General features: G+C 30.7%; 1 protein-coding gene across 1 annotated transcript in view; it reads left to right on the top strand.

Moving 5' to 3' along the window:
- The window catches only part of LOC118181089 (uncharacterized), a 118353-nt gene extending 92190 nt beyond the window's left edge, over nt 1-26163 (top strand). The window contains exons 3-4 of the mRNA XM_035350170.2: nt 13073-13331; nt 18981-26163. Of these exons, the coding sequence (XP_035206061.2) occupies nt 13073-13331; nt 18981-19171 (450 nt within the window). The 3' untranslated portion in view covers nt 19172-26163. The remainder of the gene's footprint in view (nt 1-13072; nt 13332-18980) is intronic.
- The last annotated feature ends 315 nt before the right edge of the window (nt 26164-26478 follow it).

Below are 26478 nucleotides of genomic sequence, written 5' to 3'. Positions count from 1 at the left end.
TTTCTATACATAACTATATCCTTTAGTCATGGAAGTATAAATATTTTTTATCTTTCCTCCACGAGTTAATTACGTCAGTAAACAAAGATATAGAATTATATGCTTTAGAAATGTTTTATTGGCAATAATTACTTTAAAAATAAGAACATTATTATGAGCGATAAGCTAACACATTTAATGATGGCCAATGCACAAAACTGCGCAAATATCGTCTTAAAGAAAACTGCTTTGCGCACATTGGTCAATACCAAAAGAATCCCGAGATTCAGAAAGCATTAAATACACATTTCATTTTTGATTGAACCCATGCATTGTTGTATTTTTTGCTTATCTTTCTACCATTCAATTCAGATTTATTTGCATATGTAATAGTCAAAATCAGCCATTCTCAAAAACAGTGGAGTTGCAAACAAAACTCTGTTACAGTTCTTAAACACCTTTAGAAATTAATCTAAATTTTCTAAGCTAATTTTAAAGGGAATTTAAGACGTAAACTTATTTAGAGAAATTTAGAAAATAAACTAGTTTAAATCATATTGTAACCCTGTTCACAGAAAAGTCGTTCAGCTAAGTTGATTTCTATAACCTTTATATGGTGGTTCACATCAAAAATAGCCACTTCAAAAGTAAATATTGTTTTACCTCATTTTAATGAAAAAAAACATGAAATTCCAGTGATTTAGTTTTAATCAAATCTTCACATTAGTTATACCAATGAATCTTTTTATTTTCTTATTTTATACTTTTATTTTCATTCTAACAATATAATCGCGGCTTATTATGCATATTTGATTATTCATTTTCATTCTTTTTAGAAAATACTACTTTTTTGAAGAAAAAAATTATACTCGCAGACACTTAAAAACATGTAAAAAGTCTGTATAAGAACGAAATTAAAACATGATCTGTTAATTGAAGTTGAAGATTTACTAGGGATAGACGTCAAAGATGGAAAACTATTGTTTTCGAACAGAGTGGTTAATTTAATATATTAAAAAATTTAGTAAAAAGTATAGGATTCTAATAACATATAAAAATAATAAAGGTATTTCTACCTAACTAAGCTTATTTCTTTACATTTTAACTTTAAGCTCTAATACAACTTTCGTAATATTATTTTACGTTAGTTCCCTCCTTTTTTTTTACACCAATAAATGTAGTAGCATGATTTAAATCGTCAACTTTGAAAGAAATATTTGTCTATGCGAAAAATTTTTTTTTTCCCATATATTATGCATTTCTTACTTAACGGTTCAAGAAAGGCACAGTAATTCGAAAATTACTTAATTTTAGAAAATCTTTGACCCCTAGTTTATGAAAACATTATTTTGACTTCAATTTACAAACAAAGAACAAGTGTCATTCATGAGTATATAAACAAAGAATAAACGCTTCAATTTATGAAATATTTTTCATTGTTGCTTCACAGTTTAATGTCTAGTATAATAAATATCTCATTTCTTCCTCCCATCTCACAGACATCTTAAAAATCTCCCATTAATCTTAAAAATATTCTTGGTACCTAGACTGAACTAGCTTGTATTTATGATTATGGTTATAATCAAAGTTAGGTTAGTAGATAATTTTAGGAAACCATCCCAGGTTCAAAACCTGATTAACTATATAGTAAAGAAAAATATTTTTGCCTGCCTACGAAATGGTATGCTTCTGTGTGTGTCTTTCTAAGGGAAGCAGAAAAACTTAGCATTGATGCTACGTATGTTGTTGTAGTTGTCTTGTCCAAAGCGTCAATGTAGAGGAGTCAAATAGGGCCAAAAGTATCCAGAACAGCTGAAGCAACATCGATAATTTTCGAAGAATAGAGGAGTTGATGCGAGAGAGCTATATCAATACTGAAGAGCTTGGCCAAAATAGCAGGACAGTCGAAGAGATGGTTTGGATAAAGTTCGATATCAATATAGTGAGGACAGCTTTTATAATTTCATTGACCATCAGAGGATAGCTTCATTCCTTTTAAGTGTTTTGTCCTTAGTCTGGCTATGGTAGTGGAAATGACACGGTTACAATTTAATGCAGGAGAATGATTAGGAGGTAAGTCTTCGGCTGGCTATTGCGTCAGCATCGGTAAGGGTTAAGCTGTTGGAAAGTTGAGAACTATTTCGAGCGCCTTTGGCGAGGCCATCAGCCTGCTCATTTCCGTAAATATCAACATGCGCTGGTATCCACGGTAGTGTGCAGATCCTTTGGGCTGCAGTAGTTTGTTCATGAGCATGATAATGTCCTGGGTAAGCTGAGTGTTACCCCTTAGGATGGCTTAGAGCGCAGATTTAGAATCAGAGAATGATAAGAGGCCACTGCAGTTCTGGATTGCCTTGAAATGGTAAATATCTAAAGTATTTTTGATGTCCATGAGCTCGCAGGTATAATTTGAGACAATTTTTCTAACAGGCATTTATGGGATTTAGATTCACCATTAGTATGAATGTTATAGATGCCAGCGCCACCCTTGTCGACAGCTGTGTCGGAGGAACCGTCTGTATATGCAATAGCCAGATTTTGGGCTTAGTTTGAAAATTCATTGATAGTGTGGAAGCTCTTCTCCTTGATTACTGCAGCTGGATCGTTTTTCTTACAAGGTTGCAAGAGAGGTTTAGATTTATAATTGCTTGCGGGGAGGAACTGATAGAGAGAAGAGGTTCTTTAAGATACTACATATGTGGGAAACAAAACAAGCAAAGATAAAAAAAAAAAAAATGCATCCGGACACTTTTCAGCTAGGGAGAGAACTTGGATATATCTGGTAGAATCTCAGCTACTAGAAAGCTTGTCTTGCAAACATTTGTCGACATAGCTAGTGTAAGAAAATACAATGTTGATTAACGTCGGTTTTCCTTTATCAATAGCACTTTCAGCGATTGAAAAACATCGCTTTCTCCAACTACAACTTTCTTACACTCAAGTTTACTTGTTGTGGTTCTTTCCTATTCTACCTGAATAAATGCTACGATTTGGCATTATTTGAGTTGAAATGTATCTGTCTTTTTAAGACGGTAACGACATTTTTCTTTCAGAACTTTCTAATTTGGTTCAAATTTAATTTTGATAGTGATACATGTTTAGATGACAAGATTTAAAATATCATTCAAATCAATAAAGTGTTTTAGGCTATAGATATGATTAAAATTATAGATATGATTTTTTTAATTTTAAAGGTGATTTTACGATTTACACGATTGAATTCACATTTGATCACGAATCATACGTGTGCACTTCTAGCGTATTTAATGTAATATATAGAATATATAGAAATATATAGAAATATATATAGAAATATATATAGAAATATATAGAATATATAGAAATATATAGAATATATAGAAATATATAGAATATATAGAAATATATAGAATATATAGAATATATAGAAATATATAGAAATAAACAGAAATTTAATGCTGTTGTGCAAATCTGAAAATTCCAGTTAAACTTGTTGTATTACTTTTAACGATAGAAAAATTTCATTTCAAGTTACTATACTTATTTATATAAAAGTGGATAACTTCCATCAAAATTTTCCAAAATCCAACTTTCCTGTTTGTGTCCTTTGCAGTGTTAGTTTTGAATTTTTTTAGTACTGTTAAAGAATTGGTATTTTTCTGATAACTGGGTTCCCGTCAGCAAATGTGCGCCATAGCACCAAAGCACCAAATATGGTATCTTGTGTATATGGCATCAGATGTAGCTGTGCAATGTTTAATGTGAGCAATGCCAAGGCTGTGCGAGATGCCGAATTTGTGCAACAGCAGTTTTGCATGGAGTAAAACGACAGTTCTCTCCATGTACTCAGCGATCTGTTTTTGCTTAAAAAATGAGATAATTGCACAAATTTATCTTCTTGCACAACTTCTTGTTTGCGTGCCTTGAACATCATATGCACTGCATTATATGATACCTTATTTACTTTTATAAAATGTGTCTCCCCCATGAAGTTTTACGTATCATATGTTTGGAGCTAAGTGGCGATCCGTTAACAGAAGTACCAAAATATTTTAGGCATATTTTCATTCTACAATCATTTTAATAAAGCCATTATTATATTTAATAATTTAACCGTTTGTAAAATGTTTGAATTTAAAGAACGACAGAAATAAATTAAAAAGAATATTATTGCTAAAATTTCGTATTCCTACTTTTTATCCAGCAGTTATCCAAAATACACAGAATAAAATCGTATTTTGTGTAAATTTAATCAACAATATGTTATAATCTGAAAGAAAGCGGAATAAGGTAAATTATTCTACCTTTATTTAAGGATTCTAGAAAACGGATCTAACCCAGATAGACTGTAAGCAGAGGCAGGTGCAGGAATGCCTCCTTGAAAATTCATGAATAGTAATACTGTCAAGAATGTTTAAAACATATAATCTTATCCAGACATATAAATGCACATACAAGAATATATTATTTCTAGTTTTTAATCCAGATAAGGTTAATAAACTTTTTATAGCTGCTTGAATTCTTAACTTTTTTTCCTATACACGAAAATTTCACAGTAACAAAGATTTTAATACACTTATATTGCACATTTTATATACTTCTATTAGTTGTGCACAATTAAGAACAAAATGCTTTCAATATCCATTTTATACATTTATGCTATGCTGAAATAACGAAATACTGCACTTAAATAACAACTCAAAAGAAACAGCAGACGAAAAACAGATTCCTAATTGAAAGTCGTTCCCCCACCCCTTTTGTATGTCCTCGGGCTGATCCTCCCCCTGATGGGGTGGGGGGAAACGCCCTCTGAAACTCAGAAACCCAATGTTGACTCGTCCCTTAATTGGAACTAATGATATTAAGTTAATTCGATAAGTCTGAGGGACCGCCACTAGGGATAAGACGTAGCCAATCGGGAAACGAGCATTAAAGGGACTTGGGGTACCAAACGAACAAAGAGGGGTCGAATTTAGAAGTCGGTGTACAAACTTTTAGTCATCGTTTCGTAGAATCACGTGTTTAGTAGATGCTGCTGGCTATGTGCCGATGACCCAAAAGACGTAACAATTCGTAGGACAATCCATATGCAGAGACTTTGGGCAAATACACTCGAGTTTCTGATAACCTATGGCGAAACAAAATTTGTCTTTTGAATATAATTTTAAGTAAGTTCAATTCAATATAAGTTTGAATATACTTTATTATTAATTTGTAAAGCATGAATTTAAAAAACAAATCAGTATTTCTTATTTTTGTACTTTCAAAAATAGAGAAATTTTGGAAAAAAATTACTAATTGATATGAGTTTTAAATCATATCAATTAGTAAAACGCATAATGCAGTGGTAAAGAAGAGCTATGAAAATATTATACAAGATGATTCAAAAGTTCAAAAATACAATTCGATTTCGCAAACTGTTGGAATTAAATGTTGGGTATTCAGTATGAGTAAGAAATTATACCTGATGAGCATCTCAGATGCCGTCTTAAACTTGTTCGAAATTTTTAAATGGAAAAAGAAACGTGTGGTGCACAAACTTAAGTGAAAATTTTCTGAAGAACATCAATGTGCAGTTAGTCTTTTGCTACGTCCAGAGAGATGATGACCTAATCCATATGCAGACTTATAAAACGGACATAAATGGTCTGTCATTTCCTGATTTTAGGTGATCAGAGCGACTTTGACTGACCGAGAAGAAATCCTCGTCATCGGCATGAAGGATAGAAGAAGCTCAGCATCATAATTTTGGCCTCACCACTACACTTAGAGAGATGCATTAATGAAAGATTTAAATCATGATTCTTATGGCATGGATTTTGTTTCTTAGCTATTATTTGCAAAGAAAAGAGCCTCATCGGTTAAAAAGTCCCTCTTGTAAGTATGAAACTGACACCAGCTTTCTACGGAGCCCATATTTCCGAACTTCGGTTAGCTGTTTGGACAATCTTTAGTTCGCTTTTGTATAAGTTGAACCTTACATGAATGTCATTTATTTGTGTTTAACACCCACAGTTTACACTAAATTAATTTAGGCTGGGTTCATATGTTTCTAAGGGCAACTTCATGTGTGCTACACTGAGGACTCTTTACGAAATTAGGCGTAATTTAAGTGGACCTCCTTGTTTTTCCTCTAAAGGTATTTTATTACGATAAAAGTAACCAAACAAATTCTATAAAAATAGTACAATTAATGCAACAGGCAGTAGATGTTAATACTTTACATGTTGAAAGAAATGAAGCATGATTAATTGCGGCTTTTACATACCAGAATGAAAATTTAAAAAGTATAAAAGAGGAATTGCATGTTGGGGAGAGGGTGTTATGTTATCTTCAAAATTGTTATTAAATATTAAATTCCGGATATAGTCGACACTTTATATCACCGGCTGGATTTAGTTTCTTTATTCGCAATATTTTAAAAATAACTGAAATCGTTCACATTTATAAATTATTAGTAGATTTTTCTAAAGTACTCAAATCCCATGAAACTGACTAAGTAAGTAAATAGAAAATTAAGTTTTAAAACATTCTTAATGAAATTTAATGAAAGATGTCCTTATGAAATACTTATTAATGTCAATAATTTGGAGAATTTTAAAGCTGAAATGACAACACTTCCTTATGAAATACGAAGGAGATGAAAAGAAAAATGGAGCAGACACGAAATATAGAGGTAACAAGCAATTTCTGAGAATCAACTATGACTAGTGTCTGCTCTCTTTTAAACGTTCCAGTATATCTAAAGATTCAGTTTTCGAGGAGGTTTTGATAAAGAGGGTGTGTGTGTGTGTGTGTGATTATGGCAAAGCCTCGAGGGCTATCTGCCTAACAGGAGGGATGCCTTCGTGGAGGACTTTCTAAGGGAAACTGGCTCGTATACACGTTACACATGGGGAAAACCACGAAAACGCCCATGCAGCCAGCCCGTTCGCGGGATTCGAACCTCGGACCGAACTACCAGTGTTCAGCGACTTTACCGCTCGGCCGCTTTGATAAAGAGGGAAAAAACTGGGAAAAACATTAATTTTTTTTTTTTTTTTTTTTTTTTTTTTTTTTTTTTTTTTAAGCGAGTATTTCTCGAAGCTCGCCGAGTTTACTGGAATTTAGCCTGTAAACACTTGATGTTGGGAAGTCTGGTGAGTTCATTTCCGAAATACTTAAACGAAGAAAAGAAAAGGCGTTAGACAGAGACCAAATGTATCTCTTTATCAGTGATGTAGGAAAGGGTTAAGTTATGAGGAATTATATACTAATCACGTAAGACAGATCATGCCAAAAAAATGTATATACTGTACGGAAGCGAGCAGACACCTCTTTTTCTTCCAAAATCTGCATAGTAGTTGCTAAGGTCAAATGCCCATGTTCTTCCTGCTTTCCACCTTAGGTCTCTGCCCACAAGTGATTGAATGGATAAGATAGCTGAACACTGATAATTCGATCTAGGATTATATTTTGGTGAACAAACTGGTTGCATAGGTGTTTTCGTTGTTTCCCTCGTGTGTAACATGACTACAAGACAGTTATCCTCAGAAAGTTCTCTCTGAAGGCAATCCTTACCTTAAGCAGATAGCCTTAATGTGCTTCTCCATAATCAAGTAATCCAATCAATCAATTCTATTCAGCTAGATGCTATACATACGATGGAAATCGGAAATCGAAGATGCACCCTCTAAGTAACTAAATAAATCTATGTGTACATATACGCTTTGTAATTTCTTCCTCTTAGAAATGGTATATATCCCCTAATTATCCTCTGTAAATTTTCAAGCGGTAAAATTAATGAAAAGGGAAAGGAAGGATATGAGAGTAAATATTGAACACCATGAATATGAGAATTCCTCTCGCAATAACAGGAATTTAATGACATCAAATTTATAATTGTCTGATTAGCTCAAACAAGGAAAAAAACTGAAACATTCTTTGCTTTTCAATACATATACTGCTTAACCAAAAGTGCAAGCAGATTTATTTCTTTGTCTAATCCCTACTAAAAGGAGAAGAGATTGAGTTGGAGTATGCTAAATTTTAAAACAGTTTTAAGACATGAAAAAAAGCAACATCAATGCTGTTAGTCGATATTTCAATAGGTTTTGCATATTTTTACATTTTGTATTTCCTTGCAATGTGTTAGTTTCAGATGTTTGTGAATTTACATCAATTAGTTGCTTTAACCGTTTCAAAAACTGAAGCATTTTGTATACGTAGAGTAAGGCAATCAAGATTGCGATCTGATGACAATGAGATTAATGTTTAAATATGAAATGGATACTTGTCATTTATTATATTATCAGAGAACTATTAAATTGGGTGAAATTGCTAAGAGAGTTATTGAATGCTCTGCCAAAATATATTTACTAGAAAACTGTAATTTGATACTGAATGTATCCAAAAAAGTGTTTTTAAGTTAAAAATTTGCAACCTGATGGCTAAAGTATAAAATTGTGCATGTTAAAATATTTGTCATTAGACATATAGGTCAGGTTAAGTTTTAAATAAAGTTTGCAAGGGCTATCTGTTTAAGAGGAGAGATGCCTTCGGGGAGAACTTTAGAAGAAAAACTGTCTTTTAGAGTGCTTATTCAAAATAATGCATGTCATTTTCTTTCAATTTATATTTATCCATATTTCTTATGTCAAAATTCTGATATATGCTAACTTATTGTAAATTACTTTACTCTAAAATATAGTGAATGCACAGAAAATAAAGATTTGCACATGCTGAAAATGAAAAATATTAAATATACATGAGTATCTATGCATCCTTTGTAAAACGCATGCACTTGCCTTCAACAAAATACGTAAATATTTGTTAAATTATTTATAAATGTATTTGAAAATGAAGGATTTATTCGTTCATAAACTCCTATGAATGCTGCATCGAATAAATCTAGTTATTAAACATACGAGTATCTAAAGTTATAATGCTTATGAATATTATCTAAATATATAATGACCTTAATATTTAATTGTAAACACAAATTGAAATTCTGTAAAGCGATATATTTATCTAACTATAATACGTATATATCTATAACTATATCTATCTATAAACTATCTAAGCAAGAATTGTTCGTATAGGAAAACTATCTATTAAAAGGTATTGTAAAGCACAGTCTATCAGATGCGTACTTAAGTAAATAGTAAAGTAGAATTTTTAGAATATATATTTTTTTAAATCAAGGGTCAGAAAATTTTTTATAAGTTTTAAAAGAATTATTTCCTTACATTTTATAATAATTCATAGCCAAGATTTAAATAATATTAACAATCCCCCTTTTTAACTCTTTTAGAAATGCTCATAGAAAGTTAATTATATAGAAATCTGAAATCAGCAACAATAATTAACGTATTTAACTCTTAAAATAAAAGGTGCTTTAATTTGAAATGAACTGAAAAGAGAAATAATTATACAGTGGCTGTAATTTTTGGTTAAAAAGACGCCTCAGAAGCTGAAAACCATGTCATATTTGATAAAGTACTAAGCTGATCCAGAAAGTAAGTATCCTTTGCGCATATTTCCCGCGCATCTGACGACGGTCACGCATAAGTAGTTACCTCGTTCAAGAACTCGAGAACGAGTTAGCTTAGCCATTTTGTTTGTTTACGTTAACGTTTGAAGTCATCGTTCTTCGATAAATATCTTTAAAGCAATCGATCGGCCCACCAGCTGTGAAATAAGAGCCGTTATCAAGTTTTTCAATACAAGAAATATTCATCCTTGTGAAGTTTATCTTCAGGTAAGTGAAACTAGCGAAGAGAAGACGGTGAGTGAAAGTGTGATGCAAAAGTGGGTTAGGATGTTTGACGAAGAAGGCAAAATGTCCAAGACGAGGAGCGCAGTAGAGCTCTCACTGAGCAACCGAATAAAGTGCATCGACGAAAAAGTTCGTTCCAATAAGGCGATTCACGATTTCTGATTTGTCAACGCATTTTCAAAACATTTCACTATATGTTTTACACGAAACTCTGATTGAATATTCGCATTACAAAATATTATGTTCGCGATGGGTCCCGACGAACACTAACTGCGTGAGAGAAGCCTTGGAGTTATTGCAGCATTATGCCGACAGGAGGAAATGATTTCTTGAAACGGATTGTCACAGACGATGAAACATAGATTTGTTACAAGACACATGAAATAAAACGGCACCCACTGGAATGGTGACACTGGTTCTATGAAACCCGAGAAACCAAAGCCATCTCTTTGCACCGAGTTTTGAGACTGTCAAGGAATTTTGTTAGTGAACTTGGAGGAACGAGGCAGAACAATCAATGCTACAACTTATTGTGAGACAGTGACGGAGTTACAGCGCGGGATAAAGAACAAAAAGTGTGGACTACTGACTTCTGGTATTTTGTTCGTGCAGGACAATGCGCCACCCCATATTGCACGCCCAATAACGACGCTGTTTGATAAATTTCGCTGGGAACAATTCTGCCACCCTCCTAATAGTCCAGACCTACCTCCATCCGACTTCCATTTGTTTTCTCATCTTAAGAAATTTATTGTCGACCAACACTTCGCAGGTCATGATGAGTTCAGGGCAAATGTTCAGAACTGGTTCAGGTCGCAGAGGGGTGAATTTTACGAAGCGAATATGTTGCATTTAGTGACGTAGTATGCATATGCCTTAATGTGCATGGTGAATATGACGTAAAATATTTTAAGGTGTATAGAGTTTTCTGTAATAGAATACAAATGGAAACAAACTGCTAATTTTTTTTAATACCCGAACGGTACTTACTTTCTGGATGAACTTCAAATAGGAGCTCTGTAAATGTAAAAGTAATAAACATAATTTCAATATTATTAACACAAAAGAAAAACTTTTATTTTAATTTTTGCAATCGTTAACCGAATAAAATCGAATTACCTTAAAATTTCTTTCTAATGTAATTAGCGAAAATGTGTCAAATGGGAAAAACCAGTTTGGATCTCTCCTTTCTTTGCTACCTCCATCCGCATATCCAGTGAAAGTGAAATGCAGGGAGAACTGAAAAAAATTAATTTTAGCGTTAACAGAACAAGAACTCCCATTTCTTTCACGAATTCCCCTTTAATTTCTCTCACGAAGCCACGGTATAATCTGTAATAGATACGGTGCAGATTTTGCTGTCAATATTGGCGAATCCAGGATTTTACTCAGGAGGAAGCTGAGATCATAAAACTTTTGTGTCGTCGTGACGTCTCTAAATTTTCCTGGAGAGAACGAAGGTATTTCCTTCATCTGTTATCATAAATTCCTACATCAGGTGCTTAAGCAAGCTGAAAAAAATCTAAATGATGTTTTAAAGACCTGACTATAATGATATAAATATAGATATATAAAATAGAATCATATTCTGTTTATTATGAAATGTTGCAACACAACACTGTAAAATTAAACATTAAACTGAACAAGATAGAAAATGACAGAAAATTATAAGCTGTTGATTCATACGACGACTCTTTTGGCCTAACATACTGAGCACATTACTAACATTTATGTACGTTTCATAATACGTATTCATAACACCCAGAGGATAAGTCTGTTTTCCCCTGTTGCGTTCCACAAATACGTCTTCAATCTTCTGTCAGTACTGTAGCTCATTTTTGGAGTTGCTGTTGTTACTGATATAACTGAAACTATTCTAAAAACCTCGGGCATGTTGGAAAACATCTCTTTTTCAAATAGATTTAACATTTCAATAACCGACAATTTGGTGTCTGGAAAGTCACTTATTTCTCTTTTCCATAGTATATATTCAGCGTGTTCCTGTTCAGTAGTTATGTAGGCTCCATATTCAAGAATATCATTCACATATAATTTGATCAATATGTCGAAATTGTTTATTGTCCTCAGACTGAGCCCATTATCAAACAGGACAAGAAGTTAGAATATCTTTATGAACTAAAAATCTATTCTGAATTTCTGCAATCATGGCATCCATAAATTTGAGAAAAAGAAATACGGTTTGGAATCAGTAATATATGGATGTCAAATAATACAATTCGAGATCGTTGGACCGATCGATTTGTCGTTTATTGGTCCTCGGAGTAATGATTGTCATCTCATCCCATAGTGCTTTTGCTTTAGGAAAACGTGTCTCAGAATTATCATCTGTACGTTTTTCTGATGTCCAACAATATGTCTTTGAAACATATGGGCATATTTTACGGCGACAGCCAAGCATACACCTTCTTTTTTTAGATATCTGCTTTCTAAAATGTATTCAATGTATTTTCTAAAATGCATTCAATGTATCAATTTCTAAAATGCATTTCTAATACGTATTCACTCACAGAAAGGCAAAGCATAAATTTCATAGTGAGGATGGAGTTGAGTAATCCAGTGGCACCAGTCGACACGTCACGATCAGTCCAATGACTAACTTCATCCAAGCCTTCGCATATAGAATTTAACAAATAAGTTCAGCGAACGAAAATTATTATAGAGTCATGTCGCTTCATCCATCTTGTTGGGCATAGTTTCTTCAAATGCATTTTTTTTATTCGGGGCAAAATTCATCGATCTACCTTGATAAAATTTGTCTCTTTGCGGTGAGAAGGAATTAATATGTCTTTTAAGTTATCCCAAAACAATATGTGATGTCTTGGCAAGAATCCGAGGTTGCAGGATTTAAGCAATGTGATATACAAGAGAGTCATGCCTCTCCACGCTTCCTGTGGGGTATAGATTTTTTAAATGCATTTTTTTTATCGGAGCAAAATTCATCGATCTTCTTTGATAAAATTTCTTGTCTGTCGAGCCTGTCAGGCCAGAAAGCAATGTTACCATGTTTTTTTAAAGGATATTAAAAACAAGCAGGTTGGGGATTTAAAAAAAATCAAGAATTCTAGTGCAACTTTGGAGAAGGCTGCAGTCCCATAGCACTCCCTCCCCTAGATTCGCCAGTGGTGGTGAATGTTTGAAATTATACATTCTCCTCAACTTCAGGGCCCTTAAACCGGACTTGCTACCAATAAAGTAAAATGTGTTAAATCACATCCTTGGAGTGATTAAGTATGGGTTTCCTTCTACTATTAGTATTCAATAAATCCGTACTTTTCAGTGTGCAGTTGTGCAACTCTAAATGCAGATAGCTCATTTGACTTTCTTTCTTTTTCTAAGGTATGGTTTCAGAACAGGAGGGCCAAATTTCGAAAACAGGAGCGTCTGAACCAGCAGAAACAGGCTCAGCAGAGCAATGGCAACTCACAACCTAACAACAGTAGCAGCAGCACAAGCACGTCCTCAACCACCAACAATGGAACAGACAGCACGGTGTCTAACATGAAGGAAGGAGGTAGCAGTGGCTCCTCTTGTGTTGGAAAAGACACCAAACCACCCGTCCTGTCAGCGATTAATTCAGATAATAAAACGGTGAATGGTAAGTAACTTGGAAAAATGAGCCTAGCTTTCTTAACCTCTTCCTCTTTAGTTAGGTTCGAAAGAAGCTAAAGTAGGGCAAACACAAAGCAATCTTAATTGTCATATTTTTGAAAGGAACTTAAAATAATTTTACCACTTTTGCCTATTAAGAGGAATAAAAGGAAAAAGATAAATAATATGAATAAAAAGGAACTCCGAATGCCTTTATAAATTTATCTGGCCTTATGTAACGCCCGAACTAAAATGTAGTGAATGATAAATTGCTACTACTTGGATTTTGCCGACTAGGTCGCATTACTGTCGCCCCATCACCTTTTAAAGGGGGAGGGAGAATATAGAAAATTATTACATTCTGTTGTATGTGCTCTCATACTGTAACTATTAGAAAACCTGGCTAGCCGTCAGAAAGTCCATAGTTCGAACCAGGTGAGGGCATAATTCATTTGTGACGTTTCTTGCTTTGGAAACCTAACAGTCTCTGCAATCACAGAAATCGAATAATTACAGAGAGACAACAGCTTAAAAGTTATGGTTAAGAGCCACGTATTTCTAATATCTTTAATATCTCTCTAAAAAAGTAGAAATAAATTTCAAGTAACTACTTGATACTTCCATAGTGGTATACGTTAATTTTTTCCTGATTTGAATTGTAAATAGAATAGTTTCGTCAATCAGATAGGTTTATTATTGTCACAACACTAGTTTAATTTTAATTTAATTTTAAATTATAAGAATTCATATTTATTTATGACTATCAGTACCTTAAAACTGAATTCAATATCCACTACTTGTGATAAAATTTAAATATACTGGAAAAGAAAAGAGTAATAATGCATTCTGGTTATTAGTAAAAAGAAGATAAAAATCGTATAAAATGAACATTTTTCTCCATAGCTTTAGAATTTATAACGAACTTAATGCCTACAAACTGCTTTTAAGTTTGTAGTTTGAGGAAAAGAGTGTAGAGGAAAAAGGCGAAAGATATTTGCAATATTTTACTGAAACGAAAAGACATTTTGAAATGATTACAAATTCTTCACCTTTTGGGAAAAAAATTGTGCGTTTATTTCTGATTTGAATCTCCTACGGACAGTTCTGAAATGTTGGCAGCACCAAATCCACTCAATGGAAGAGAGTTCAGTGGCACCATAAATTGCAGGAGTCAATACGATTTAGGACCTTGGATTCGGCCTTTTCATCAACACCCCAACGGCCAATGCTATACGGGCATGCAATCTGGATGCTGCTCCCCTGTCGGACTCCTCCTCCTCTCTCTCTCTCTTTGATCGCTCTCTATCCATAGGAGCATCGGGCACAGGGGATGTTTGGAGGAAGAGGAGAAAGAGAGAGAGAAAGGGAGCTGCAGAAGTCATGCTTCCATTATCCCGCATTCCACTGACGCTAACTGAAACAAATGGGACACACCGAAAACCATTTACGGAATTGCCTCGACCCATCTGGCATCACGTGGCGGTTGTCTTGATCCACCTCACTCCACCTCCTCGTTTGCTCTCACCGCCACGTGCCACCGAGGCCTTCACCTGAGGCTGAACGTTGTCACATCGCTTATTTCTTTGGATCCCCCCCTACGCCCTCTGCCAGACTCGAAGAATGGACCCGACCCGACATGGAATGTCGTGGATAAAAATAAGATCCATGAAGAACTATGCTAGATACTCATTGTAATTAGGCTGATGGGCTTTTTTGCTCAGTCATTGCTGTTGTTGTTATTGTCCTGCTGGATCTTTTTTTGGGCACCAGTTATGGCTCTGCTAGAGTTGTCCCCAACGTGCCGAGAGCTAAATTGCCTTTCAGATAAAGTAGGTCTCCACTTAGGAGACTCAACTTTCTTTTTTTGCTTCAATTCTGTGATGTTAATTTAGAAGATAAATTTCTTATTTTTATTCCCTCCTTTTGAAAACTTTTCTTGCCATCAGTTGTCTAAGTTCTTTCTTTTTCTCCAATGCCCTAATGGTAGTAATTTTCCAAGAGAAACTAGGCAAGCATCTGGCATGTATGGATTTTTAACTCTAGCTTTTAGCTAGCACACTTACTTGGTTGGTTTTAGTGTAATATGTTAAATAACACACAATATTTATGATACATTGTAAAATTCATAGTTGTTCCCGATAATCTGTTTTACACTAAAGTTATTTACATAAGTAACTATGCTATGGGGGTTATGTAACTATATTAACTATGAAACTGTTATAATTCGATTGAAAGAATCAGCTCGAAATTATATTTCCCTGATGCAAACACAGAAAAAATTTTATGAATCGCCAATACACTTTTAACGAATTAAAAATAAAGTGCAATTTTAAACTAAGGCATGGTATGATTTTAATTTAGAGTTTTTATCATGATGTATTTAAATACATCGAAAAAAGTCTCTTAGGAGTATTTATTGTTTTCAATTTTCGATAAATCTTACTTGCGATTAACTAATTCCATTTCAAAACGACAATAAAGATATTTCATCAAAAATTAATATAGGTGCACTACTCAGTACAGAACTAATCATTTCAAAATTATTTTACTTATTTCAATCTAGAGTGTGCTTTCATCTTCATTAAAAAAATAATAAGATGAAATTTTACAGTAATATAGAGACTGTTAGCCTCTTTATGTATTTATTTTATTTTTTATTTGTTTAAAGAGTAATATACATTTTTAATAATTTAATATTTTTCTACTTACATCACTCAGAAAATAGATGAACAAATAAACGTAGCTTTTAAAACTTAATTGCGTTAAGGTTAAGTTTTATTAGATATTAGACAGTGTTTTTTCGTATTTCCGTGAAACATCTAAAAAATTCATAACAAATAAATACGCAATCCATGTTAAATTTTATTACAATATAAAAGAGAAAAAATAAGTTTGTTTTAAACACATTTTACAAGTCCTCTTTGTCTTCCCTTCTGTACATCTGTAAATTTGTTCGAGAAACCATTTCATCCACCACACGTATATTACAATCTACCACAGTGTCTAGACATAGTTATGAAGATTCTGAAGATCGACGGAGAGAGAAGACACTATGACAATACCCTTGACACACATCCTAAAGAAAAGAAATCACATGAAATTCAATCTAAAAAGTCATTGGCCACTGCAATTTTTCTTTTTTCTTTGGGGCGGAGGGGACGCATAAATTTCTTAGAAGCGCATCCTATCCAGATTAGTTGCACACTTTGATTGAGATACTTTCTTAAAACTTGTCGACAATTGTCTCTGTATTATGAACCAGAAAGCATTATGCTAAAAGAAATAAACATCACTCTTTCTTATATTTTCTTATAGTCTTTTATGTTTCTTAAACTACGGAGAAGTTTCACGTTCTTTTTCTCTTTTAAGTAGTTTGAAATGAATTTAAAGGTGTTCAATATAATAACGTTTTACAATAATGCTTCAGATACCATTAAAATTGGCAAATTTGTTACATGTAAAATATTTTAAAAATTTAAATTCTGCGGTTAAATTAACAGCTACATTTTCAATGTAATCTGACGTGTTGTTTAATTAGATTTTCTTTGCAACTGCCTTTTGTAGTTTTAATGTTAGTTTTTATTTTTAAAAATTGTGTATTTATTTGTGCGAGAATGTTTCACGTCGAAGTAATCGCAAACTTTTTGATATTACGGTGTAAATATTATATAAAAAGTTTTCAATTTTCATTTTCATTTTATTGTTTATTTTAATATTCAATTGCTCAGAAGGCCATGCGGAACGAAACGTGATTCAGTTCTCTTGGATTATTAAGGTTTTAACGTTTCAGATTATTACCCCTTGATAAGTCGGTTTGGAGCATTAAAACACAAATAATCCAAAATGTATTATAAAAGTTTAAAATGTGTGGTAAGTTCACTTTAAATAAATTAAATTTTTTTCAAAAATAGTATTGGATCCTCTTAACTTCGTATTTCTCAATTTTAATTGATTTGTTTTAAAAACAATTATGGAATTTTCCTAGGTGGGTTTAATCTAATTTTCACATATATATAAATATATATATATATATCAGAAACTTAAAAAATAATTAATAAATGATATTAATGTAGTGAAAAATGCTGCGAAATTAAATAATTAAAAGCGAGATAAAATACATAGAATTAATAAAATAATAGTCTCAAACTATCCAACAGGAAGGCACAAACTGAAAATAACTGAGGTAAAAATTTGGAAAACAAAGCAGAAATAAAAGTAAATCAATACTAAAACAAAACAATAATCATTAAATATTCAGTAATAATTAATCCTAGTGCTTGGCACATTTTTTGTTCACCTATTTTGGTTTTACTGATTGGTTAATTTCTTTCTTAAATGCAAACTGAAATTTAAATTACCTTTTACTTGTTTACTTCTAAATACTTTTCATTTTCCATATTCACAAAGCTTAGGCATTTTTGCCTTTTCTGTAATTTTGGATCCTCCAGTTGTCTTGTTTTTAGCAACATGTACATTTTACCACTTTGGTACTCCAAGTCACTAATTTAATTTTTTTATTAATATAAAAAAATTTCTTGTGTAAATTTTGACTTATTGTTTTTCTCTTTCGTATGTTATATATTTTTATTCGAAGCACATCGTAATTGGTTACATCTTGATGAGTGCATTTTAAAATATCTTTTACAATAAAAAATATTTTAACATTTAGAATTTAAATTTACAATAAAAAATATTTTAAATGCTTTATATTTTGAATTATTATATTCTCATTTAATAATATTGGATCTAAATTTTTAAAAAAGGAGTCTTTTTTCTAGAAAATAAGCATATTATACTTGAAATATAGCCAAAGTTTATTACCGACTATTTTAATTTACAATTCATCCTAGTATTATTCAGAAACTTGGCGCTGTTAATAATTCTTTCGGCTGTTCCTTGACAAAGACTAAAAAATTATAAACTATTATTTATTTTTAATGATTATGTAATATAAATTTAATTATTATTGATTTATTTTAGTATTAGTTTTATTTCTGCTTTGTTTTCCAAGGTTTTCCTTCAAACGTTTTTTTAATTTGTGCTTTTCTGTTGGATAGTTTGCCACTATATAAAAACTTGACGAGTTCACTTTTACGTCAGCGTAATAACACTTACTATTAGCAGTGTAGTTTATATTTTATGACTTTAAAAAAATTTCACCGATTTCTGAATAACACTTATATTTCTATAAAACTAAAGTTTTTTTTTTTTTTTTTTTTTTACATTTTAAACATTTTTATGCATTGTTGAAATTTTTATACTTGTTGATAAACTCTGTTTTAATGTATTAGAGTATAATCAGAATCTCTAAAAGGAATTTTTTATTGTAGTTTTTGTAATCATTAAAAGATAATTTTACATCGCTCCTTTCATTAAGTGTAAAATTTTTATCTTTAAACTTAAGTCCCTTTTAAAACAACTTTCGTATGTCTAATGTCTGTGGACTTTGGTAATGTTTCTTCATTTGTCAAGATTTTTTTAACTACTTGAGTCTTATATAGACGTATATTACTTCATAAAACATTTTCAGAGTTTTCATTTTCAGGACTGATATATATGGTATAAATTGTTCTGTGCTTAACATTTATGAATAAGTGTCTGAATGATATTTTATTTTGGCATATGTAACTAATTTTCTGTTTTATTGCAATTCTAGGCAAAATATCTCCGTCTGTGAAATGGAGCACATCTCACTGCCCCCAGCAGAAGCCTGCAGTTGCAGCAATCAGTCCTTTGACATCATTGGCTACGTCGTGTCCAACTTCATCTTTTCCTGGTGTTCTGGGTTCGGTTCCTTATCCATTGTCGTCAATCGACACCAAGCCAGCTTTAGCTTCTATGTTTTGATTGTTGAATAAATTCCCTGTCAGGTGTGCGTTTTCACCATAAAGTACACGCTATCCGATTTTAAGAAAAAGTACTTCAGGAAAAGTATTTTCCTGAATAAACGAGCATGATTATACTTTTCAAGGTATTTTAATAGTAAGCTGAGTACAAACCAAGGCTCCTGGTCTGAAAATAAAATTAATAAGACCTTGAATAAGGATAACTGTTAAAGAATTTTAATTTTTTTGGCGTAAAAGTAGTTTTAAAAATATAAATTCCCGGAAATCGGAAAAGATTTTGTATTTTCAAATGGGCGATTTTTTCCTTTCCAAATGATGCCTGTTTGGGGATGTTGAAAATTGTTTTTAGCAAATGTGTACTTCTGATATAAATATTTTACAATAAAAAAGATGTTAGATGTCTGATTTCGACATTCGCGAAAAATTTGATATCCGCGAAATCTTAAGAAAATTCATAAAATTCCCGAAAATTTTCATTATTCTTCAGAACATGATAAACCAGTTTTTTGTTAATATGCTTTGAAATACGTCGTTTACAAGACACTTGATGTCAGATATTTCGTTATAATTTTATTTTTGGAAAATAATAAATTATTTGGAAGCAAATGTTCTCATAATATATATTATAAGAAAAAAATAAATAACAATATAATAAAAATATGTTAATAGCATATTAAATGCCTCAAAATTAGAAAAAGTATTAATTTCATATAAAGCGTAATTTTAATCTTAAACAATGAAATGGCTAACAATTTTTCTTAAGCAAAAAAATAAATTATATTATGCTTAAGATACGATGACCCATATTTAAGCACTGTTTTTTAATTTAATAACATTTAATGGAAAAATGCATTTATAATCAACACTTCAGAAACAATTAAAAAACAGTTAAATAGATGTTAGTTTGAATAAAAATGTGTTTTGTTTTGTGTTCCCATGTTTCTTTCAAAATCGAACCTGCCTTGAATACCAAAATAGTTTTTAATTTGATATAATTTAGATGAGTAATACTGTGATTTATAAAATCAATATATTAAAATGAAAAGTGCATTTACGCTTTTATTTTTTTATGCTATATGGTATCTTATTTCAAGGATAAAATGTTATACAATTCTTGGATTACAGTTCATAAAAATCTGAGGAGAAAATAAATATAAACTATATTTTTATTTATCTATATTTTGAGTCTGAAGAAATAGTAATAAAAACGAACAATGATAGCCGATAACAAACCGAATTTCACATCATTAAGATCGGATAGTGTGCCCTAAAGTGTGATGTAAATATAGGCAAAAACCGTGCTGAAATAATTTGGTTTTCTTGTATTATTTATAAAATTTCTGCAGCATTGTATATAATAAGAAGTCTATCAAATATGAATACCTTCTCTATATCTACGCGAAAAAGAGAGTGGGTATATATAATTCTTTGTCTTACGGCTTATCATATAAGCCTATTTACATCGGAATGCGATAATTTCAAGAAATAAACTGACTTTTTAAAATCAGCTTGTACTGAAGATCTTGAAACAAACTTTATGTTGTCGCTAAGGTTGTTTTACTTTTATTGAATCTTTAAGCTGTAATGATAGCATTAAATGTAAAAAGGATATTTTTAATATTTTTAAGGTTTTTATACCTTACATTCTTTTGGATTAATAAAACTTAAATACACTTTGTGATTCATTTTACAGCGTTAAGTTTTCAAAATGCTTTAATAAAAGATTCAAGGAACGTTATTTTATATTCGAATTAGATCTGTTTTGATTTCAATTCTGTAAGAAAAATTCTCAAGCTTTTTATAAATTTCGTTATAATCTGCAATATTATGAAAAGCAAATTTTTCGTGGATATATGTAAAAGGACTAAGAAAGGAAAAAATGTAAAGGAAGAAAATTATAAACATTTCTTCCAAAAATAATTTAACCCAAACGTTATTATTCGACAGCATTTGTTTCATGATAAACTGTTTTTACTCTTTCCGAAGAATGAAAAGTGCATTTTTCAAATGTAATCGCGGAATTTTTTATTTTAAACACATAAAAAATAAATAAAAGCCTTTAACTAAGGAAAGTCAGAGATAAAAATAGGAACATTTAAAATAGATTTACATGCAGAGCTTTTCAATCTATTTTTGGCCTGCCAAATTTAAGTTGAAAAAACAAATAATTTTGTCCATTATGGTAAAAATGTCTCTTTACATATTTAATTAGAATGAAATAATTTCTATTATATTTTCATTCCAATGAAAATAGTATGTAAATTTTATTGCAGTTAATAACCTTTGCTTACTAAAATTAACCAACAAAAAGTGCTAAGCGTTAAAAAAAAATCTAAATTTTATTTATTATGTTACTTAAAAACAGTATTTACAGAGCATTATTTGATATGTTTCAATTTTTTTTCTAAATATTTGATTTTTCTGCAAATTAGGATCAAATCATAATCAGAAATGAATATTATTAGCTTTAAAAATAAGCGTATAACCTTGTTGCAGTTGTTACTGATTCCCTTCAAAAAATGCGTCGTATATCAGTAAAGTAACGTAAATGTCAACGACTGCCAATTCATCTGAGCCTAATATGCATGCAAAAATATCGACTTTTGAATATAACTCACATAATCAATCACACTTTTATCTCTAATCCTTTTTGCAAATAATGACCAACATTAACGCGTAACTAAAATTCATCAGTTGACAGTTATTAATGTTCTGTCTTCACTTTCCTTCGAAGCTTCGACAACGGTGATTCAAGATCAATAATGGACCTATAATCAACAAAGACAGATATTAATGGAGTTCAATTAATCCTATCTCATCTCTTAATTAGCCTAATTTTACAAACTTCACAAAATCTATAATTGCCTAAAACACACATATCTACTCAGAAAAGACACTCAAAATAGCATGGTTATCTGATTGCTATATACTCAATTTCTTGATTATGTTAACGAAGCTTAGACAGCGTTTTTATATGTAGAACTTCCTCCGGTCATTAAGATCTGAGAGTATATAAAGTTGCTCCAAGACTAAAAGGATAAAAAAAAAGTTATAATGCATAAGTAGCGGATCACTTATAATTTTAAAATTATGAACTATCATACTTTAACTTAAATTCGCCTATAATGGTTCTAGAAAACGGGGGGAATTTTTCTGCGGCTTTTATTTGAAACAGACCAGATTCTTACATTATTCTGGGAAAATTGGCAACCTCTTTTTCACTTCTAGAAATTACTCAAAATTTAATGAGACTTTTATTTATTTTGTTCAGTTTTGTGTCAAGTAGATTTCTTCAACCACCCTATAGCACTTAAGATAAAATCTTTTCTGTATTGGGTAAAGTATCTTTTTGCAAGTGCGAGTATCTATTACTTTTTGAATGTTTATAATTGCAATTTATTAATGGATCAGACCTTTTAGCATGCAGCATTCACTTAATTTCGAAATAAAAGAACTAGAATACTTTCTGACTGAGCAAAAAAAAAAAAAAAAAAAAAAATAGTTTGATGAAAAGTTTTCACATAAATAAAACCAAATTGGATTCCGCCTGTTGTAAATTCTACTAAAAGCTGGGTATGCATTCCTAAAGCCACAGGACATTTAAATCAAATGTTTTCAAAAGCTATGCTGATTTTTAAGCACATTTTTTTATTAACAATGGAATGTATCCTACGTATTCATTTTTTTCAGTGCTCCAGCTTTGAGCCTGTTCGTAAGTTTGTTCAACTCATCTCTATCAAGTTCTTTCGGTCTCCTTGAATGCTATTTATGAATAAGATACATTTCTGCCATTTATAAACCTTTTAAGCCACTTTTCACAAACATTTTGGTATACAATGTTTTCTTTTCAGTCTTCCACTACACTTTAAATTCAGTTAAAACAAAAGTGTGTGCAGTACAATTTAACCGGTTACATTCTTACTTATCTAAAACAAAAATGAAGGAAACATGAAAAAAATGAAAACAAACTTAACATGCTTTATACAAATTTTATGTTGAGACGAAGGGACATATTAGGATTTAAGGGTATATGCTTCTTAAATTTATGGAATTCAGTAAAAAAATATCTAAAATATTTCTTAAATTTACGAAATTCAGTAAGAAAATGCACAAAATATTTCCATTTCTCTACATTTTCCTCTTATTCTCAATGCAATGAATATAAGTTGTAGTCATCTAAATTTTTTGATTTCTTTTGAAAGGATTCTGACTTCTCAGATTTTTCAGTTTCAGCTATAAAATTTTCTCTCTTTCGTCATATGCGTTTCATTTACAAGCTTGATAGCTTACTCGAAAACTATTTATCTAATGTTTCATTCTGATCTTTATTTAGTTCGTTATTCAATGTCGATTCCTACATGTTAATACAATATGCTTGCGTAATAACGCAAATTAATTTAAACAAATGCTAGTCGAATAATTTGATTTCCTGTTTAATTATCACTTAATAAAAAAGTAAAAATTTTTAAAAATGATTATATTGTGATAATTACTTCCTTAAAATTTATAGCTTTATTTTTCATTCGCAAAGTAATATACTGTTGAATAGAATCTACTATTTCAGTCTCAAGTCGCAGAGCTTTAAATTTAAAGAAAATATATTCACTGAAACAAAGAAGTTTCAAAATGAAAGTTTCTATTAAAATTTGTAAATATTTGACAAATATAGCGTATGAGGAAAAAGATTAAAAATGCTACGAGAGATAAGAGAATTAGAACAACGTTCTCTTCAAAACTTTTGTATATATTCTGTATGATTATGTCATATCATACAGAATTAGCAAGGTATGATTGAACTAAAAAAATTATATTGCATGAACAGTTTACAAATTGCGTTCAGGAAAAAAAGAAGGATTTAATTTTGAGAATTTGTTTTCAATGTAAATATCTTATATATTATAAAATAAACTGTTCTTAATGCAATATTATTAAGAATGTAAAGAATATCATGAAGAAAATCAAATGGTTGTGTTGAAAAAAGCATTTTAAATACTTTTTTTAAAAAATTTATTTGATGTGGAGCTATATTTAAATAATGAAATAAATATGGGTTTTAACTTAAAATTCACAGTTCAGTGAAGATTATAGAACCATATTTTAGAAAACAAACTTTGTTTTCATACAACCTTTGTTTTTATTTACACCCCAGGTTAATCAACCTTATCAGATAATAAATAAATAAAAGGTACTCAGTTTTTTACATGTCTAAAAAAATAATAATTTAGTTTAGTAGGATCTAAGCTGTATATAGGGTATTCAACAAAATTTGGATACTTTTTATAAAGTCATATAAAATCAGCAAACTGGTATTACAGAATGTGATTTGGATGAAAAAACTTATCACAGAGACATAATGTTTTTGAGGAGCATGGGGTATGAATTTCATTAATAAATTGCGCTATATTATTAATACCACTAAATTTTAAACTCTTTAAAAGAAGTACATAGACATCATTATGCTACAATATTGGTAGCACTGTTATCTGTTAGCAACAAACAAAGCATTTGTTTAATCAGGTATTGGAAACAGAATGTTTAAAATGAACATTTCTGAATTATTATGAATAGTTTGTAATTATGAACCCAGAGTTGAAATATGAACACCGGTCTGAAACTAAGAAGATTAATCTGAAGTCAAAATTGTGATCTAAAACTTGTAGCCTTTCATATATGAATAAGTTGTGAGAACTGTAAATAGAAGTCGCATGTAGAATTTATTCAAGGCAGTTTAAATAAACTGTTATGTTTTACCTATAAGTTTATACTTTATAGTCCATTTATATAAAATTAACTTTACTAGATTCAGTTAAAACTTTATGTTAAAATATAATGATATAGAATGCTTAACAATGATCTTTACTTTTATCAATCAGAATTCAATCATACTTATAAATAACATTTTATGTGAGTTTAAGAACGTAAATAATATATTAAGAAAAATTTACAACGAAATACTTCCGGAACTAAAACTAAAAATTAGAAAATAAAACTGGAAATGGTATTAAAAATTGGGACTTAAAAGGGTAAAATTATTTGCTGTTTCCTAGAACATAGAATAAAATAAAAAGAGTAACTTAACTATAGGAAAATTTTAACATTATATAAAGTTTTTCTCACTTCTTCATTCATTTAAAGTCATTCAAAAATAGTTTATAAGATAAATGAATCATAATTTTATACTACCATGAATTTTCACTTTGTGTGTATCACGTTTTACAGATGAAATTGAAATATATAATGTGATTTAAAATTGCGTAATTCTTTCTATTATTTAAGTACACTTAAAAGATCTTTGTGAGGCTTTCTTTAATTCCTTTCTATCGAAATTTTAAATTTATGATATTGTTTTTACATTAAAGAAATTAAGTAAAGTTGTTTATTATCACTTACATTGGCAAGGGTACTGTCACTTTTTATTTTAACTACTTTTTATTTTAACTATTTTAACTACTTTCAATATAGCGTTAAATAATTATCGAATGTTTTTCAATATGTTTTATTTTCAGTATGACTGAAGCCTTGAAACTATTTTTGTTCCATTTAATGTATTAGGTTTCATATGTTAACTGAGACTGCGCCGAATTTTAATTCACAAATACAGTATCCTTCTCATATGTAATACATTACAATTTCGACTTGAATTTGAAGAAGTTCGTCTGCTTGCTGTTATTCGAATACAGATGCAGATAATTATTCAGATGCTGAATTATCAAACTAAAATAATGTGTGTCTATTATGTAGTGATGTATTATTATGTAGAACTGAATTACGGAAGACAATGTAAACTTCAGTTAACAGATGGAGTCGCCAGTTGAAATGCTGCATCTACTTATTTATGACATAATTTATATATATTCCATGTTTCAGTTTACATGCCGCAAATTCTGAATCATTCTATGTTGGAGCGCAATCCGTGTTATTTGTGTGAACATAACATGTATTTGTAAATACACTGGAATATTTTATTAAAGATGTATTTGTTTCTGTGTAATGCTTCTGTTTCGCATCTTTTAGTTTTAAAATTTAATATCTCAATAACCAATATCATATCATATCATATCAGAAAAAAAACAATAACATATAATGCATATTATGTAGAATTTTGGCAGAATTAATCAGTTTTGAAGAAAATACATTTATTCTTTACCTCTTCAAACTATTTTAGGTTTTTCTTTGAAAATCAAGTTAATTATAGTTAGAATTTTAACTGTTTTATTTAGACTGGTTTTTTTTATTTTTTGCTTTTCTACGTAAAATTTTAAAACCAATTTTTGATTCACTTCTACCGAGCGATCTTACTTGAAATTT

The sequence above is a fragment of the Stegodyphus dumicola genome, chromosome 5, assembly GCF_044657685.1.
Source record: "Stegodyphus dumicola isolate Sdum_Otavi_A_Nest chromosome 5, ASM4465768v1".
NCBI classification, from domain to species: Eukaryota; Metazoa; Arthropoda; class Arachnida; order Araneae; family Eresidae; genus Stegodyphus; species Stegodyphus dumicola.
Note: the sequence above shows the minus strand (reverse complement) of the source record. Positions and strands in the feature narration are given on the sequence as shown.